The 20,416-nt window shown below is 41.2% G+C and overlaps 1 protein-coding gene across 1 annotated transcript in view; it reads left to right on the top strand.

Annotated features, from left to right (window-relative positions):
* The window catches only part of OPHN1 (oligophrenin 1), a 628,143-nt gene that overhangs the window by 586,529 nt on the left and 21,198 nt on the right, over positions 1-20,416 (top strand). Inside the window, exon 21 of the mRNA XM_004380093.2 lies at positions 8,456-8,779. Coding sequence (XP_004380150.1) covers positions 8,456-8,779 — 324 coding nt within the window. The remainder of the gene's footprint in view (positions 1-8,455; positions 8,780-20,416) is intronic.

Raw genomic sequence — 20,416 nt, 5'->3', positions numbered from 1 at the left:
TCTTTTTTATGATTTTTCCTCAAACAGAGTTGTATCCAGGTGTTTGCCTTCTATTTCGCTGATCCTGTCTTCCACTGTTTCAAACCTGCTCCTCAGCCCTTCTATGACACTCCATTTCTGAAATCTTGTCATTTATCTTTTGGATTTCTAATTGTTTTTTTTTTGTATGATTTCTAGTTGTGAATTTATTTTAGCATTTTGTTCCTGCATTATTTTCCTGAATTCTTCTCTTTTTTTGTCTGTATGTTCTATGAATTTGTCTGCCTTTTCCGTGAATTTGTCTTTTTTTTCCTCATTTTTGGTTCAACTCTTGGATAACTCTGAATATTAGAGATTTGAATTCTCTATCAAGTAATTCTAGTGCCTTTTCTTCTACCGGAAAGTTTTCTGGTGTTTTATTTTGGACGCCTACTGCAACTTTCCTGTCCTGTTTTTGAAAATGTTTTGATATTGTCTGCTGTCTTCAGGGCATTTGGTAGTCATTTTCCTTGTTTATTGATTGTAGATTTGTTTGTTTCGTCTTTTTTTGTTTTATTTGGTTATGTCTGAGCAGGCAAACTGTGTTCTTTGTTGTTTGCTGTATGAACAATACTTTTCACCTCCTCCAATTGGCGGGTCAGTCACTCAGATATGGTACAGCAAGGTAGGTCTATCTGAAGAGGAGTTGCTGGTATGGTTTGTTTGTGGCACACATTTGAACCAACAGGGCGGGCCAGGAATCAGTGCAGGGCAGGTTCCGGTATGCCGTGCCTGTGCTACTTGGGGATGTGATGTTTAGCGCACAGTGCAGTTAGGCAGGATGGCGGGGGTAGATTGTGATGTGTGGAGCTAAGACGGGTTTGGGAAAGAGGAGAGAGGAACAGAAGCCAAAAACATACAAACAAAAAAGACTCCAAAGAGAACTTGCCATTGGAGTGAAGATATAAGAGACTGAGAAATGGAGAAAAACAAAAAGGAGAAGGAGAAGAAGAGGAGAATGAATAAATAAAAATTAGAAAGAAAAAAGAAAAGTCCCCAGGGATCACACAGGTGCGGCTGCGAGGTCTGCGGAAGTTGCTCCCAGGTGGTGAAATGCAGCCTAGCTAAAAGGGGTAAAGGTGTCACTCAGCACCAGGTATTCAGGAGACAAGAAGAGAAGGTAAGTATAGGAAGACAAGAAACTGAGTGATGAATAAAGACAAAAAGGGAAAAAGAGAGAAAATAAAATGAAACAAACAAATAAAAAAAGAACAAGAAGCCCCCCCAAAACAGAAAAAAAAAACAAGAGAAAAAAAAATGCCCTCAAGGATTCCTCTTTGCATCTGCACAAACTGAGGGGGTAGGTCCCAAGCTGTGCAGTACTGCCTGGCTAGAACGGGCTCCCAAATCAAGAAAAGATAAAGAAAACCAAGAAACAAACAGATACAAACAAACAAAAGCCCCAAGATCCCACCAGCATGGCAGCACAGGCCAGGAAGCAGTGTCACATTTGAGCCGTGTTTCACAGCCTTTCAAGAAGAGCAAAGATGGCACACAGAGCCAGGTATTTGAGAGAAATGAGCAGGAGCTGGTGAGAGGTGTGGAAGAAATCAAAAGAAGTGGAAAAATGCAACACCAGCAGCCAATAAATAGCACTCAGGGAGCGGGCCAGCACAGGCGGGTGGAATCCCAGTAGCACTGGGGTAAAGCCGGTGCTTCCCGGCCAAGACACTGTGGCCACAGGAAGCAGAGGAGGCCGAGTGGGGGTGAAGAAGGGTGGGGCGGGAAAGTGCATATTGCTGGTTACCAGTTGTTCTGTCTCCTACTGGAAGCTCCATGAAGCTGCTTTCCCTCTGTTCACCAATCACTGATAGGAGTCCAAGATGGTGGACCCATGCTGTGTTAACTGATTGGGGATCTCTGCATGTATCTCTCCTCAGTCTCTGTTCTCTGTCAGTTTCTTATTCCATTCTTTGTCTGGCTGAGTTCTTTATATCTTCGTTTGATGCTTAGGGTTTCAGGATTGACTTTTTTTTTGTTTGACAGTTTTTCGGATCTTTGCTGTGGAGGGACGGCGTGGTGCTTCTGTGTGTAGCGCTATGTTGCCTGGAAGTCCATGATCTCATATTTTATGGAATAAATACGTTAAATTTTCATTCATAATCTCTCCAATTACACATCAGAGAATGTAACCTCTAAGCCAGCAGGAACTATGGTTTAGTTTAGTTTTTTTTTTTTTTTCATACTATATCCCTAGCAACTCGCACAGTGCCTGTGCAATAAATGAATGAACTGGTTTTTAGGAGACCTGGTGTCTAATTTCAGCTCAGCCACCAGCTTGCTGAGTGGCTTAGGCCACTCGCTTCCTCTCTGTGAGTCTTAGTTTTGCACACTATGTGATGAGGGCTTTGTGCCAGATCTCCAATGGGGTCACTCAGTCTAGATGTTTCTTTTGTTTTTCAGTTTTTAGTTTTTCAATTTTTTATTGCCATATAATTCATATAGCCTAAAATTCACTCTTTTTAAGTGTATGATTCAATTGTTTTTAGTATATTCTCAGAGTTGTACCACCATCACCACTATCTATGTTTAGAACATTTTTATCATCTCAAAAATAAACCCTATACCAATTAGCAGTCACTCCTAATTATCCCCTCCACCCCACATCTAGAAATCACTGTTCTACTTTCTGTCTCTATGAATTGGCTATTGTGGACCTTTCATGTAAATCAATCATACAATACGTGGTCTTTTGTGGCTAGCTTCTTTCACTTAGCATAATGTTTTCAAGGTTTATCCATGTAATAGCATGTGTCAGTACTTCATGTCTTGTATTACTTCATGTCTCATGTCTTATTACTTCATGTCTCATTATTACCAGATAACATTCCATTGTATGTATGCACCATTTTTTATTCATTCATCTGTTGATGGACATGTGCGTTATTTCCACTTGTTGGCAACTATGAATAATGCTACTATGAACATTCGTGTACAAGTTGTTGTGTGGATGTGTGTTTTCAGTTATCTTGAGTCTATACCTAGGAGTGGAATTGCTGGGTCATATGATAACTTATGTTTAAACTTTTGAAACATTGTCAGGCTGTTTTTCAAAGCTGCTGTACCATTTTACTTTCTTTCCAGTAATGTATAAGGGTTCCAATTTTTCCACATCCTCACCAACACTTGTTATTGTCCATCTTTTTTATAATTGCCATCCTAATGGGTGTGAATTCCTAATCTCATTTAACCTTCATCATTTCCCATGTGAGATAGTTATGATGATCCCTATTTTATAGTCAAGTCTTTGGAGTCTCAGAGAGATTGAGTAGTTTGCCGAATTCACACAGCTACTAAGTAACAGAACAGCAATTTGCACCCATACCCATCTATTTTATTGCAAAGCTCATTTGTCTACTATAATATTGTACTTCTCATAACCTGTCTGAGCACTGTTCTGAGCGATCAGCCAATCCTACTCACCACTGTTCTTTCCCAGTAGTATCTCATTGTATTACCCCCAAACTTTTCACTCCTCTTCTACATAGTATCTCAGTGAGACCTCCAACATTATCATGGACTCCTTCACACCCCCATACCCAAGCCCTATCCATTCTACCTCCTTAACATCTCTTGAATCTGTCTTGTCTTCACTGTTTCTGCTCTAATTTAGATACTTCTCATTAGCAGTCTCATATCTGGTCTTCCTACCTCCAGTCTTTCTTGTCCATAATCAAATTTTCATAATGAATCCAAAGGGATGGTTTATAAACAACATTTAATAATGCCACTTCCCTGATAAGAGAGAGAGAGAATAAGAATGAACCATGGTCCTCTGTGGCCTGAAGATAAAGTTCATACTCTTGAGTGTGGCATTTATAGTTTTCATGATATATAGCCCCTACCCAATTTATCGACATCATCTCCAGATACCCACCCTTTTCATCTCAAATTGGTTCCTGTGCTCAAGCCACACTAAACTTATTATTATTTACATCTTCTTTTTTGGAGCCCTGGTGGCATATTGGTTAGACAAACCATGATCTTTCACTCCTCCAAGGTGTCCTTTGCCTAAAATGCCCTCTTCCCTTTTCTCCACTGTCTTGGTCATCTAGTGCTGCTATATCAGAAATACCACAAGTGTATAGCTTCAACAATGAGAAATTTATTTTCACAGTCTAGTAGGTTACAAGTCCAAATTCAGGGCATCAGCTCCGGGGGAAGGCTTTCTTTGTCAGCTCTGGAGGAAGGTCCTTGTCATCTGTCTTCCCTTGGTCTGGGAGCATCTGAGCGCAGGAACCTCAGGTCCAGAGGATGCACTCTGCTTCCGGCACTGCTTTCTTCATGGTGTCAGGTTCCCATGTGTCTTCTGCTCGCTTCTCTCTTTTATATCTCAAAAGAGATTGGCTTAAGACATTATCCAATCTTGTAGACCTCATCAATATAACTGTCGCTAATGCATGTTATTACATCATAGTGATAGAGTTTACAACACATGAGAAAATCACATCAGATTACAGAATGGTACACAATCATACAATACTGGGAATCATGACCCAGCCAAATTAATACACACATTTTTGGGGGGACATCATTCAATCCATGACATCCACCTATTGCAATCATTCACAGCCCAGCTCAAATGTTATCTTTTTTTATACAAGCTTCTTCAACCCCTCCAGACAGAATCAGTGCTGTTCTCTTCCTAACACTTATATACATGATTCTACTTGTATTATAATAATAGCTCTATCTCTTCTGTGTTACTAGCATGCAACCTTTCAGAGCTCCTCCTTACCACTTGCCCACCCATAGAAGAGAAGCCTCCAGGTTAAGGGTTAGCCACTTGCCTATTTGTGAGGCCTCCCTTTCTGATCCTGATTCACTCCCAGTTCCGCACAGTTTCTGAGGCTGGTCTGGAAAAAGATGGCTGGTTAGAGAAAGAGGATGACACTGAAGTCTTAGTACCTGACAGGAGCAATGAACACTCTCTCCAGAAAAATAAACTTACATAAATATGTACAAAATGTTGCATAAAATTTTAAGAAGTTCATGGACTCCCTGGAGCTTTCCTAGTTTGAGAATGCTACTATAATGAATCCATCATCTTCCTTAATAAAAGAAAACATATCATAATGTAGTTTAAGAGTATGGACTCTGAAAACAGACTTCAGGATTTGAAACCTGGCTTTGCCACTTGTTAGCTTTGTGACACTGAGCTTCTCTGTACCTTAGATTCCTTTTCTGTAAAATGGGCTAATAAAAGCTTCCTAGTTTATAGAGTTGTTTTGATGATTACATGAGACCTATGGAAAACACTTCGACCAAGGCCTGGTATGGTATCTGTTATTGTTATTACTGTCGTTATTATTATCATCATTGTCATTTTAACCATTATTATTCTTCAGCATATCCCAGAACCTGGAAAATGGTTTCCCTGGTAGAAGGCCTAGTTCCAGAGTTGCTATTGCTCTTATCATTCCATCCCTTGTCTTTTGGAGCCTTTCCTTTCACATGTGGTTGATAGTGGTCTCTCTGAGACTAGATCTGTGGATCATATTTATATAAAGTTGGGCCTCTTATACTGTATTGATATGGTGATGATACTGTTGAATCCTATAGGGAAAAGCCAATCTCTACTATCTCCCCTAAAGGGGAGCAGGGACAGAAATTACTAGGGTCTCTCCACTGAAGAAAGGAAGAATTCAGATAGGAATCTGTAATTGAGAAATCTGTCCCAAAGCAGGTGGGAGAAGGAGTTCACGTCACTGTATGCTTCACTGTTTTAAGAAAGTAGATGTGCTTGAGGTTTAACTCCCGAGTGCTGGAGGTTTAATGATGCCTGTACTGTAAGGCATGTCCTGGAGGCCAAGTGATATAGTTTCATGGTACTCTTGTGCTTATGTCCCTGCCATTATTTGTAAGCCTTTGGTAATTCTTTGTTTGACTGCTCCAGCCTTATCACAGTTGTACTAGGGTTAATAAAAGAAGGGCCATGTATCTACTCTGGGCTCATTTCTACAAGGCAACTCCCCTTGTCTCCAGCTCCTATGGTGGCAGCAGCAGTGATTACTGAGAAATTCCCAGGTGAAAGAAAACTTTCTGGGGGAAGAAGTCTTTGTAGCAAGACTTAGCCCTTCTTTCACACATGGAAACTTTTGCCTCACTGCTTACTTGGAGGATAATAATATAAATAATAACTACCAATTATTGAGTGTTTATTATGTACCAGGCACAGAAATAAGTATATCATCTCATGAAATCGTCATAGTAATCTCATGAGGTAGGTATTCTGACTATTCACATTTTTCTGAAGACGAAATTGAGGCATAAAGAGATTAGGGAACTTGCCCGAGATCTCACAGTTTCTAAGAAGCAGAACTGGGATTCAATCGTGGCCACATGGCTCCAGAGTTTACATTTCTTTTAACATTTTATTATGGAGAGTTTCAAACATATACAGAAGTTGAGAAAAAACAGTATAATGAATCCCTATGTATCCATCACCGAGCTTCAACATTTACCAACACATGCCAGTCTTGTTTTATCTGTACCCTGACCCCAACCCCAACCTAGACATCTTGTCATTTCATCCATAAATGTTTTAGTATGCATCTGTGTAGTAAGGATCAGCTTGAATTCAATCTCCAAAACAATCCTCACATTCCCACTTCTCCGCCCTCATTGCCAGCAACCCCGTGGCACTCTCTCTCTCTCTCTCTCTCTCTCTCTGACCCTAACCCCCTGGAGCAAGGCCAGACTTCACAAGTTAAAAGGACACCACCCTTCAGACTGCCAAATAGGCAGACACCAGCTACAAGTTTGGGGAGTCCACACAACACCCCAACCTTCTGACGTGCTGGCCACCAATTTGGGGCTGTTTTCCCACTACCCCATAAGGATGCCAGCTGCAAGCTCAGGAGTCCACACAACACTCTTTATTTTCTGACCTTCTGGCCATCAATTCAGGGCTGGTTTCCCATTTACCCCTTCAGGATACCAGCCACAAGCTTGGGAGTCCACATGGCACCCTTATTTTCTGATCTGCTGGCTCCCACTGCCCCTTTAGATTCAATAATTCACTGGAATGGCTCACAGAATTCATGTAGAGTATACCATACTTAAGCCTCACATTTATTGTAGCCAAAAAGAATACAAATAAAGAGACACACAGAGCAAGGTCTGGGAGGGTTCTCAACATGAAGCTACCGTATCCCAAGGGATGACCCACCCTCCCAGGAGCAGATGTTCTCATCAACCAGGAAGCTCTCTGAGCTTCCCTGTTCAGAGATTTTATCAGCCAGTTATGCATGATAAGCTAAATCATGGCTCCTGAGGCTAGTTGATGTTGGCCTCCAATGTGAGTCTTTTCTGGTCTGATCAGCCCCCACTCACCAGCACAAATCCTCAGGTGTGGCCTGGAAGTCCCAGACCAAGGCACCCCAATAGCTCCAAGGGTTATTTCTCCAGAGCCAAGGACAAAAGCCACCTTACTTGGGGTACAACTAGGTCCTTTGCCGACAGTATCTCCAAAAGATAAGGTGTCTTTTTTAAGCAAAGCCATAATACCATCATCATCCCTAAAAAACAAAACAATAATTCCTTAAGATCATTAACTATCTAGTGTCCAATTTCTTCTGTGGTCTCATTTTTTTTTTTAATTCAGGATACAAATAAGATCCATGTATTGCAATTTGTTGTTATATCCCTCAGGTATCAGTTAGTAGATCAGAACCTCTGTTTTTAACCACTGCACTCTGACCTAGGTGCTCTAATACTAAGGAAAGTGATAATGTATTTATATCAAGTGTTATCAATGTGGGGTTCATTGACAATTTCCTGGGGTTCCATGAATCTCTTAAAATTAGTTGGCAAAATTGTGCACGGATTTGTATATGTTAATAATATTAACTATTTCACTCCCTTTCCTAGGGAGAGGGCCTCAAAAGCTTTATGTAGATTCAGAAACACTAAAAAGCATGTACTATGGTCAGAGGAAATTCTAGACCACAAAGGTCAAGGGAAGAATGTAAAGTGGCTAGTAGGAGGTTTCTTTATGGCGCTGGAGGAAGAAGTTAAATTCTATTAAGTTTATTGACTTGGAATTTGAGCGACCTTAACGGTTTACTTTTGAATGAAATACTTAAGAATTAACTGATGTCTTTATTTAAAAACAATAGATTATTCAATTGATAGGGGACTCTAAGTCCCTTTTGAATTGCATATCCCTTTGAATAAAACATCTTGGTTTATTGTGGTTTTACTGAATTGTGGTGGTAAAAAATCATGCTCAGATCTTGAATTTAATCCCCAACTTCTCTTGAACTTGTAACTCCACATGAGTTGGGGTGGGTGGAGACTGATTGTGTGTGATATTGTGATAGCTCCTTTGAGAAAATGTGTACTTTTTTTTAAATTAAGTATATATGTATGTATTAAACTGAAGAGGTGATAAAGGTTATCACTAATCTTCCCTCTTTGTACCAACTTTTCCCAGATGAAATCCAACATCAAACACCTAATGGTACTATCACCAGCAGCATAGAACCCCACAAGCTGCCACAATACCCCAAACTACCTATTCAGAAGTTTGGGGAAGCTGATCCTGGGAGGAAGTCCCCAAGCAGGCCAATTTCAGATAGCAAGTTGGAGCCCTGCCCTGAGGTGGACGTGGGGAAGTTGGTATCCAGGCTGCAGGATGGAGGGACCAAGACCACCCTAAAGGCCACCAACGGACCAGTGTCAGGCCCTGGGCCCACCAAGGTCTCCTCTTTCCACATAAAGAGACCAGCTCCCCGGCCCCTGGCTCAACACAAGGAGGGTAAGTGCCTGTGAATCCCGTGGGAACCAGAACTGAACCCAACTACTTTTCACTTTGAGGTCATTTTGAGGTTGGAGATATTTAAGTGGAAATCTGTTCTAGTTTACTATCACTAATATTAGAATGGAGAGAAAGAACATAAAAACCATTCATAATAATCACTAGAATGTAAAATCCATGAAGGCAAGGATTTTTGCCTCTTTTATTTACCTCTATATCCCAAGTCAGACAGTGTTCTGCTGCTTTTCATAAGGTTTTCACTGGCTATTTTTTTTTCAGAAGTAGACTGCCAGGTCCTTCTTCCTAGTGTGTCTTATTCTGGAAGCTCACCATGGGTGACCCTGCTGGTATTTGAATACTAATGGCATAACTTCCAGCATCACAGCAACACACAAGCCCCCACAGTATGACAAACTGACAGATGCATGGAAAAGCTCAATATTATCAGTTAGAACAAGGCCAGGAGCCGTCTTCAGAACAGACCATCAATTGCTCATATACAAGTTCAAGTTGAAGCTGAAGAAAAGTAGAACAAGTCCATGAGAGCCAAAGTATGACCTTGAGTATATCCCACCTGAATTTAGAGACCATCTGAAGAATAGATTTGACGTGTTGAACACTAATAACTGAAGACCAGATGAGTTGTGGAATGATATCAAGGACATCATACGTGAAGAAAGCAAGAGGTCTTTGAAAAGAAAAAAAAGAACAAAATGTCTCAGAAGAGTCTCAGAAGAGACTGTGAAACTTGCTCTTGAATACTGAGTAGCTAAAGCAAACAGAAGACATGATGAAGTAAAAGAGCTGAACAGAAGATTTCAGAGGGCTACTCAAGAAGACAAAGTAAAGTATTATAATGACATGTGCAAAGACATGGAGTTAGAAAACCAAAAGTGAAGAACACACTCGGCATTTCTCAAGCTGAAAGAACTGAAGAAAAAATTCAAGCCTCGAGTTGCAATAGTGAAGGATTCTATGGGCAAAATACTGAATGACACTGGAAGCATCAAAAGAAGATGGAAGAATTATACAGAGTCACTGTACCAAAAAGAATTGGCCGACATTCAGTCATTTCAGGAGGCAGCATATGATCAAGAACCAATGGTACTGAAGGAAGAGATCCAAGCTGCACTGAAGACACTGACGAAGAACAAGGCTCCAGGAATTCACTGAATGCCAATTGAGATGTTTCAACAAATGGATGCAGTGCTGGAAGTGCTCACTATGCCAAGAAATTTGGAAAACAGCTACCAGGCCAACCAACTGTAAGAGATCCATATTTATGCCTATTCCCAAGAAAGGTGATCCAATAGAATGTGGAAATTATCCAACAATATCATTAATATCACATGCAAGTAAAATTTTGCTGAAGATCATTCAAAAGCTGTTGCAGCAGTAGATCCACAGAGAACTGCCAGAAATTCAAGCAAGATTCAGAAGAGGACATGAAACGAGGGATATCATTGCTAATGTCAGATGGATGTTGGCTGCAAGCAGAGAATACCAGAAAGATATTTACCTGTGTTTTATTGACTATGAAAAGACATTCGACTGTGTGGATCATAACAAATTATGAATAACATTGTGAAGAATGGGAATTCAGAACACTTAATTGTGCTCATGAGGAACTTGTACATAGATCAAGAGGCAGTCATTCGAACAGAACGGGGGATACTGCGTGGTTTAAAGTCAGGAAAAGTGTGCGTCAGGGTTGTATCCTTTCACCATACATATTCAATCTGTATGCTGAGCAAATAATCGGAGAAGCTGGACTATATGAAGAACGGGGCATCAGGATTGGAGGAAGACTTATTAACAACCTGCTATATGCAGATGACACAACCTTGCTTGCTGAAAGTGAAGAGGACTTGAAGTACTTACTGATGAAGATCAAAAACTGCAGCCTTCAGTATGGATTACACCTCAACAAAAAGAAAACAAAAATCCTCGCAACTGGACCAATAACCAACATCATGATAAACAGAGAAAAGATTGAAGTTGTCAAGTGTTATGGATTAAATTGTGTCCCCCCAAAATATCTGTCCAGTTGGCTGGGCCATGATTCCCAGTATTGTGTGATTGTCCATCATTTTATCATCAGATGTGATTTTCCTATGTCTTGTAAATCTTATCTCTAAGATGTTAATGAGATGGGATTAGCAGCAGTTATGTTAATGAGGCACGACTCAATCTACAAGATAGATGCAAGCAGAGAGACACTGGGACCTCATAACCCTAAGAAACAGGAGCCAGGAGAATAGCTCTTCCTTTCGACCTGGGGACACTGCGCCTGAGAAGCTCCTGGACCAGGGGAAGATTGATGACAAGAACTTTCCTCCAGAGCCGACAGAAAGAAAAAGCCTTTCCCTGGAGCTGGCACCCTGAATTCGGACTTCTAGCCTCCTAGACTGTGAGAGAATGAATTTCTCTTTGTTAAAGCCATACACTTGTGGTATTTCTGTTATAGCAGCACTAGATAACCAAGCCATCAAGGATTTCATTTTACTTGGATCCACAATCAACACCCATGGAAGCAGCAGTCAAGAAATCAAAAAGACGCATTGCATTGGACAAATGAGCTGCAGAAGACCTTTTTAAAATGGTAAAAAGCAAAGATGTCACTCTAAAGACTAAGGTGCACCTGACTGAAACCATGGTGTTCTCAATTACCTCATATGCATATGAAAGCTGGACGATGAATAAGGAAGACTGAAGAAGAATTGATGCCTTTGGATTATAGTGTTGGCGAAGAATATTGAATATACCATGGATTGTCAAAAGAACGAACAAATCTGTCTTGGAAGAAGTACAGCCAGAATGCTTCTTAGAACCGAGAATGGCGAGACTTCATCTCAGGTACTTTGGACATGTTATCGAGAGGGATCAGTCCCTAGAGAAAGACATCATGCTTGGTAAAGTAGAGGGTCAGCAAAAAAGAGGAAGACCCTCAACGAGATGGATTGACACAGTGGCTGCAACAGTGGGCTCAAACATAACAACGATCATGAGGATGGTGCAGGAACGGGCAGTGTTTTGTTCTGTTGTACATAGGGTCGCTATGAGTTGGAACTGACTGAACGGCACCTACCAGCAACAGTAATATCCCAAGTACCTAGAAAAGTGCCTGGCTGGCACATAGTAGCCACTCATTATCTATAGAATTAATAAATAATAGCCATATTATTATTTTTGATGCTATTGCCATTTATTGAGTATCTTCCATATGCCTGGCACTGTACTGTTGTTGTTGTTAGCTGCTGTCGAGTTGGCCCCCAACTCGTGGCAAGCCCATGCATAATGAATCAGACCATTATGATTCAGATGGTTTTCACTGGCTGATTTTTCAGAAAGAGATTGCCAGGCCTTTCTTCCTAGTCTGTCTTAGTCTGGAAGGTACACTAAAACCTGTTCAGCATCATAACAGCACATAAGCTCCACTGACAGAAGGGTGGTGGCTGCACATAGGTGTGTTGGCCAAGAATTGAACCCAGGTCTCTCATATGGAAGGCGAGAATTCTACTACTGAACCACCACTTACTAGGTGCTGATGTACCTAGAGTCTCCTAGAGGTAAGTGACTTGCTAAAGGTTGCACAGGTAGTAACTGGTAGAGTTGGGATCTAAATCCCACCAAGTCTGGCAAGCACCAAAATCTGTGTTCTTTCCACTAAGGCAAAACATTCACTTTACCTTCCAACAAACTTTGAATCTATGAACCATTGTTTTCTCCTTCTTACTTTCCATTTTTGGAGAAATAGGGGCAAAAGGGCAAAATTCTGAACTTTTCAAACTAGTACAAATTCAAGACATGGCAGCTAATTTCTGTAAATTTACTTGGCTACTACGTGCAAAGACTCATATTGGGAGGCTGAGGTTAATCCAGAGAGGATTTTGGAGGGGGGTATAGTTTTTATGTGCCATATGTGTTTATACCCTATCCTATTCTAAAAAGAATTTACAACATTTCACAATATAGCAAAATATTAAAAACTTAAAAAAGTAAATAAGAATTATTTATTCAACAAGTATTTACTGAGTACTTACGGTGTACCTGGCTCTAATCTAGGTGCTGAGGACATAGGAAAGAATAAGACACATAATGTCCTTGCCCTCTTGAAGCTTAGATCAGACCTCAGTAAACTATGGCTTGCAGGCCAAATCTGGCCCATAAAGTTTTATTGGAACACAGCCCCACCCATTCATTACATAGTGTGGCTTTCATGCTACAACAACAGAATTGAGTAGCAGCAACAGAAACCTTATGGCCTTCAAAGCCTAAAATATTTACTATCTGGCCCTTTGCAGAGAAAATTTGTTGATTTCTGCCCTAGATTCCAGAGCACAGTTAAAAAATGAGGCCAAGAGTGGAAAAAAAAAAGGTAGGATAGTAGGGAGATTGCAGGAGTGACAGGAGTGGGGTTAGTGCACAAAGTATTTGCCATGAAGCCTTACACACTTACTGGAGTGGTGTCACAGATTTGGCTCCAAACTTTATAGAGACCAACAAAAAGAGAGAAACCTTATTGGTTATATATTTGTAAGTTCTTAAGGTAAAAACAAGCCAGTTGCTCAGGTAAAGCAAAACTCTTCTGTTTTTGAGGCCAGAGGAAAATTTCTCCTGTGGATTGTTTCATATGACAACCTCAATGTAGACTAACAGCGTTGTCTCAGAGTACAATTTAATAAAAGTTATTCTATAGCAATCTAATATGGTTTCAAGTAACTAATTGACTTTATGAATTCTCTGGCTTGATCCGTTGATGAATTTGTCTGATCACAGCTAAGTTATTTAATGTCGTTCCACCTTGGTTTTCATATCTAAAATGGGAGAAACAGTTCACCCCACAGAATTATAGTTAGAGTTAAAAAGAATAAAAAAATAAAATATCTGGCACATAATTAGCGTTCAAAAGATATTATTAATTCTCTGCCCTGTCCCTCCCCTTACTAAGATTTGCCTTTCCTGGGAAGTAGCCAAGAACGGCTGGACTTCTATGTGAACATCTGCTTCAGTTTATAAGTTATATATTGACCTTTAAATCAATCTGGTGGAGAGTTCGGTAATTCAACTTATATTCATCACAGTAAAGTTCGTCTTGCCTTTTGCCAGGCCTTGAGGTCGCCCAGATCCTATCAGCTCAGCACATACAGTAACTTATCCCTCCCTATCAGTTCCGCCTTCACCATCTTTCCTGCAAAGTTAAATTCCAGCAGCATTCCCCTCTTCCCCTTCCCCCACAGTCCCACCCCAGGCTGCTGGCTCACAGCTGTTCTGACCTAATGGTCTCAGTTAATGTAAGTGCTGATCTGACTTGTCCAGTATCAGCCAGACTATCTAAATCTGGGCTGCAGCACCACCTGGCTTTGTTTTCTGCCTTAAATTAGTTAGCAACAGGCTGGCATGATGCAGCTTTTTTTTCAAAGCCTCATGCCTCTGGCCTTGGCTACAGAAAGCAGAACTGAGGTGGTTTTAGCCTTGGTGGAGAATTAGCCAAGCCTCTGGTTGCAGTTGCCTCTTTGAACCCTGCCCACCTCCTCCTCCTCACCCCTTACACTCCACTCCTTCCTCATTTTGGCTGCTGCTCCATGATAGATTCCTTGGGCATCAAGAGAACTGTTATCAATTAAGCAAAAGCTGTAAACAACTCTGACCCTGAGCTATAACTGATAGTTCTTAGGCCTCAGTGCTGGCCAGCAGCCTGAATAGCAGTGTCAAAGGGGAGGGCACTGTCACCTCAATTGACCTACTCCTAACCTTGCAGTTGTCACTCCATTTCATCTCTATTCTTTGGGGCTTTGCCTACCATCCTTTGGGCCAATGCAGCGGTTAAGAGCTCGGCTGCTAATCAAGGTCGGCAGTTCAAATCTACCATCCGCTCCTTGGAAACCCTATGGGGCAGTTTTACCTTGACCTATACGGTCACTATGAGTAGGAATCAACTTGACAGCAGCGGGTTTGGTTTGGTTTGGTTTGGTTTAGTGACCCAACTGTGCCACAGTCCTGCCCCCCATCTTTACCCCTTGCATTTATCAAACATTTTGAGTGGACTTGATATTCTCCACATTTTTTTCTCAGCAATTAAAAGTAACAAAAGCAAGGTGCATACTAAATTACTTTGTTCCATGGCAGTCAACTTTACAGTGAAGTCAATATTGTTTATTGATGGAATTTTAATTCTTTTTCCCATTGTGATTGGATCCCTCAAACCCTTCATGTTTACCCGCACAGTCTTTCCTTACTTTCTATCAGAAGAAACTAGCCTTTAGCAAGGGCCCTTTTCTGTTCCAGGCACGGAGCTGGGTGCTTTCTCTTCTATTGTACCTAATCGTTATGATAGGCCTGTGAGGTAAGTTTTACCCTCCTAATTTCACAGATGGGGAATCTGAGGCTCAGAGAGGTGAAACAACTTGCCCATAGTCACTCAGGTTGTAAGGGGCTTGATCCTATGCTTTTGGGATCCAAGATCAGGACACTTTTCTTAATACTACATTCTTATTTCTTCAGCTGCTTTAGCTACCTTTGTTTTCTGTTTTTCTAAGCAGCATTCACTTATTTCCTGTCTTCAGTTGACATTACTTCCCCTTACCAGGCCTAGATTGGGAAAGGGCGCTGTGTAGCTTCCAAAAAAGAACTTAGGACTTTCTTTAGGGAAGTGGAGAGAGAGAAGTGCTATATCCGTTTACTAACATGTATTTGTTCATTTATTCAGGCACAGTGCTAGTAGAGACAAAGATGAGAGACCATGGTCCCTGCCCTCCAAAGGTTCCTGGTGAGGCTGGCCTGCAAGCAACCAGTCCCAGTCCAGTGTGAGCCATGCTCCGGTGGGAATGAGAATAAATTCCAGGAGGAGCATGGAGTAAGGAGCCCGTCACTCTGAGGTTCTGAGATAAAAGTAAAGAATATATCACACACTGGGATCCCATGACATATAGGTTTAGGAACACTTCTTAGCTCCTTCTTAGCTCTGCTTTGTCTGGAGAGAAAAGACTTCATTCTGGGCTTGGAGAAAGGATGTTTGCAAGGCTTTGCTCAGCCACAGGGCTATCAATTCTCCACTGAGGTGACTAATGCTATGAGTAGCATTCACATCTGCTCTAAAAGTATTAGGAACAGACTTGCGCTTGTAGTAATGGGCTGTGCTGGCCATTATCCATATTTTCTTGTTCTGACCCATTATGTTTTAATAATCTTTCGTATTTGGTTTTCATTCTCTGCCTTTCCCAGAGCCTATCTCCAAATTGGAAACCCTGGTGGTATAGTGGTTAAGAGCTACGGCTGCTAACCAAAAGGTCAGCAGTTCGAACCCACCAGGTGCTCCTTGGAAACCCTATGGGGCAGTTCTACTCTGTCCTATAAGGTTGCTATGAGTCGGAATCAACTCAGCGGCAAGGGGTTTGGCTTTTTTTTTAACTCCAAATTGTTCCACAGGGTAATTAATGGCTAGGAAAGAAGGGAGGCTTTAAGGTGAGCATGGAGGAGTTTTACAGAAAGAAAGATAATTCTAGAAGACTGGGAGATCTACAAGAAGGAGCAACCCCCCCCCCATCGGTGCCCTCAGGTTGAGTGTATGTGGGTGTAAGGAAAGATGAAAGAAAGCTGCTTAAGGTTGAAGACTGATGACTATCAGGTCCCAAGAAATCTGCAAATGCTAAGATTCTTTTGGTAATGGTCATTTAACAGAGAATAGGGAGGGAAGAAACAAGTTGGGCTGGAGGAGGAAGTCAAATTTGTAATAAAAGCCAGGTTGTGGACCAAGGTTTAAAAGAAATTAAAAGGAAGTACAGTTTGGTAGAAATACCGAAGGCTTAAGAGGCAGTATATAGTTGAATGCTTAGAAGGTTAGGCTCCAGAGTCCCCCAGATGTGAGTTTGAATCATGGCTCTGCCTCTTCCTAGCTGTGGGACCTTGCGCAAGTCACAGCCTCTCTGAACCTTATTTTTCTCATTTGTATAATAAGGATAATGATTGTGCCTGTAAGGCTACTATAACAATGAAAAGAGTAAATTAAAGAGTATATAATCAAGTGTATGGCACACAGTGGAAAAAAAAAACCAAACCCATTGCCATCGAGTGGATTCCAACTCATAGAGACAGTATAGGAAAGAACAGAACTGCCCCCATAGGGTTTCCAAGGCTGTAAATCTTTACAGAAGCAGACTGCCACATCTTTCCCCTGCAAAGTGGCTGGTGAGTTCGAACCACCAATCTTCTCGGTTAGCAGCTGAGCACTTTAACCACTGTGCCACCAGGACTCCTGGCACATAGTGAGCACTCAGTAGTTTTGTTTTTATGAGAAGCTACTTATTAGCTACATTATCTTAGGTCAGCTTCACTTCCTTGAGCCAGTATTCTCAACTGTAAATGGGGACATTTACAGGCAAGATTTTTGTGGAGATTAAGTGAGAGTAGGTATACAAAGCATCTGGCAGGCGTGGAAGATGGGGATGTCTACTCTTCTGTATTCTGGAGCCTATGAGAAGCCCTAAGCCTGAAATGTAGATAGCATAAAAGAGATCAGAGCTGCTCTTTCCACTCTCAACCTCTCTGGTCATACTAAACACCCTGAAAGAGGGGGAAGGGGCAAGGAAGGCTCTTGGCCATCCCTTAAGATCCAGCTGAAGTCCCATTCCTCCACACAGCCTTCTGACAATCCTGCCCCGGGGACCTCTCCTTTACCTTACTACTTCTGGCATCCAAATTTGGCCCTTTAATGTGGGTGCTGAGTTGCAGTGTTTGTACTTATTTCCCACGAGTGTCACTTCACTCTCCAGCTCAATTTTAAGCCCCTGAAGGGCAGAGTTTATATGTCAGATCGTTTGTGTGCATTCCTTGTGAGAACATAAGGCTGGGTACAAAAGTCCTTAAGAAACGCCCAGTACATTGAGCACCTTTCAGTTTAGGTTTCAGAATAGCCTTGAAGTTTGGGGATATCATGTTTGTGTTACAGATGGACCAACTGAGGACCTAAAAAGGGAAACTTTTCCCATTGTCCTTCTAATAGTCTGCGCTATTTAGAAGAATGTTTTCCTTTACTTGACAAATATTTGTTGAACACCAATTACATACAAAACAATTTACTGGGGCCTCTGGGGAATACATAGATAAATCCCACCTGGATCTTCCTCTCAAGTTACTCACATTCTAATAGGGGCAATAGAGCCACCAAAACAAAGAGTCTTGATTCAAAGTACAAGACGATTAGTGCCTTAAGAGTAAGAGAAAGGAGCTTTGAGCATCTTAGGCTTCCTAAGAGACATCCGAGTCTTGACTGGAGCATTTTAGACCTCCTAGAGACACCCGAATCTTGATGAATGGTGTGAATTTGAGCATGCGGGAATAGTGTGAATGACATTTGGGAAAGAGATGATTAATTGTAAGACATGTATAAAACCAAAAAAAAAAAACCAAACCTGTTGCTGTCGAGTCGATTCCAACTCATAGAAACCCTACAGGACAGAGTAGAACTGCCCCATAGGGTTTCCAAGGAACTCCTGGTGGTTTCGAACTGCTGACCTTTTGGTTAGCAGCCATAGCTCTTAACCACTACGCCACCAGGGTTTCCAAGACATGTATATACCCATTAAAAACCTGTTGCTGTTGAGTCAATTCCAACTCATAGTGACCCTGTAGGACAGAATAGAATTGCCCCATAGGGTTTCCAAAGCTGTAGTCTTTATGGAAGCAGACTGCCATATGAAAAGTTCAGCATTTGAACCCACCAGCAACTCCACGGGAGAAAAGACCTGGCGATCTGCTCCCATAAAGGTTACAGACCAGGAAACCCTGTGGGGACTTCTACTTCATCACATGGGGTTGAGTCAGAATCCACTCAATGGCACGCAACAAACAACATAACTTAAGAAGGAATGGGCTTCATATTGGGGGGGTGGGTCTTCAAGGGAAGTGATGGCCATGGGACAGACATGGCTTCAGATAGAAAAGTTTTCTGGCTTTGACAGTGCAGCATATCCTTCCTGTCTGACTCCCTCCAGTAACCAGTAGAAATTGCATTGTCAACTCTGGTAATCTGTGAGCTGCAGTGAGGAAGCAGTGTAGTGTGGCCTAGTGGTTCTTAACCCTAGCTGCATATAGTATCACCTAGGAAGCTTTTAAAAATACCTCTGCCCAGTTATTATATGATTTTAAAGTTCCTCACATGTTTCTAATGTGTGGCCAGGGTTGAGAACCACTGGTAGTTGGGAGTGCATGGGCTTTAGGAATCAGATGGACCTAGATCTGTTGCTGATTAACTATGAGGTTACTTCTCCTTTCTGAGTCCCTATTTCCTCAACTGTAGAGCAGGGATAGTACTTTCTACTTTGCTGACTTATGGCCGAAGTTAAATGAGAAAATGTGCATAAACCACCTAGTACAGTGTCACAATACCTGAAACAGAGCATGTGTTCAGTAAAAAGGTAGCTAATATTTTTTTACCATTATTATTTTATTACCATTATTATAATAATTTATAATTTTATATTGGTATTAATAAAAACAAAACAGCAGACACTGGGAAATACAGTGGATGTGGAAACAGAAGATAATGGGTTTCAATCCTCGCTCTACTGCTTATCTAACTGTAGGATTGTGGGCGAGTCAGTTCACCTTTCTGAACCTCAGTTTACTTCTTCTGTAAAATGGGAATGATAAGACCTATATACTCTTCCATCCCAAGCTTATTGTGAACATCAAATAATTATCATCTGGGAGAGTGCTTTGAAAAGTGTAAAGTGTGTTAGAAAAATAGGATTATTATTATCATTTTGATTATCTTTTTCTGCTGCAATTCTGTGTACCCAGCCTAATGCTAAAGAGAATGGCATGTCCAGACATATAAGATACAGTGTAGACGGGGAGAAAGAATTTATATGTGTGCGTATGAATAGTGTTTGGTTCATTTGTCCATTAGAACACTGATCACACTATATTATTATTATCTCTTTTCATATTTGTCTCCCTCACCAGAGTAGCTAGCCAGAGGAATAAAGAAAACCCACAAGGCAATATATAAGCACTTCATGAGCATTTGCATGGATAGAAATTACTTATGCCAGCTGGAGTGTTCAGAGAGGTGAAATTTGAGCTGGGTCTTGAGGGATGGTTACAATGCAGATAAGAAATGAAAACAGGGGCACATATCAGGTAAGAAGCAGATCAGAGTCTATTATTACCGACCCTTGTTGTATGCTAGGCATTCTTTATAGGCCATCTAGTTTAGTCCTTATGACCACCATTTCCCAGATGAGGAAACCGATAGTCAAAGACGTTCCACAGTTAGAAAGTAGCACAAAGCCAGACCTGCCCAACTCCAGACTGTTTTTTTTCCATTATATCATACTATCTCACCTAGAAGTGAAAGTCAGAAAGTCAAGGGCTTGCTTTGTTGGGGCAGTTAGTTAAAGTCTAGGGTTAGTGTCCGGAAAGATGGTTTGGAACTAGCTCATTGAGAGCCTTGAATTTAAGCTAAGAAGTTTGAGAATGTCTTTAAGAAGAAGAAAAACAATATAAAAATACATAGAGTAAATCTTTTTTTTTTTAAATATTTTATTGTACGTCAGGTGAAGGCTTACAGAACAGATAGTTTCTCATGTAACAGTAACACACATGCTGTTTTATGACATTGGTTAACAACCCCAC

The sequence above is a fragment of the Trichechus manatus genome, unplaced genomic scaffold, assembly GCF_000243295.1.
Source record: "Trichechus manatus latirostris isolate Lorelei unplaced genomic scaffold, TriManLat1.0 scaffold00070, whole genome shotgun sequence".
Lineage (NCBI taxonomy): Eukaryota > Metazoa > Chordata > Mammalia > Sirenia > Trichechidae > Trichechus > Trichechus manatus.
Note: the sequence above shows the minus strand (reverse complement) of the source record. Positions and strands in the feature narration are given on the sequence as shown.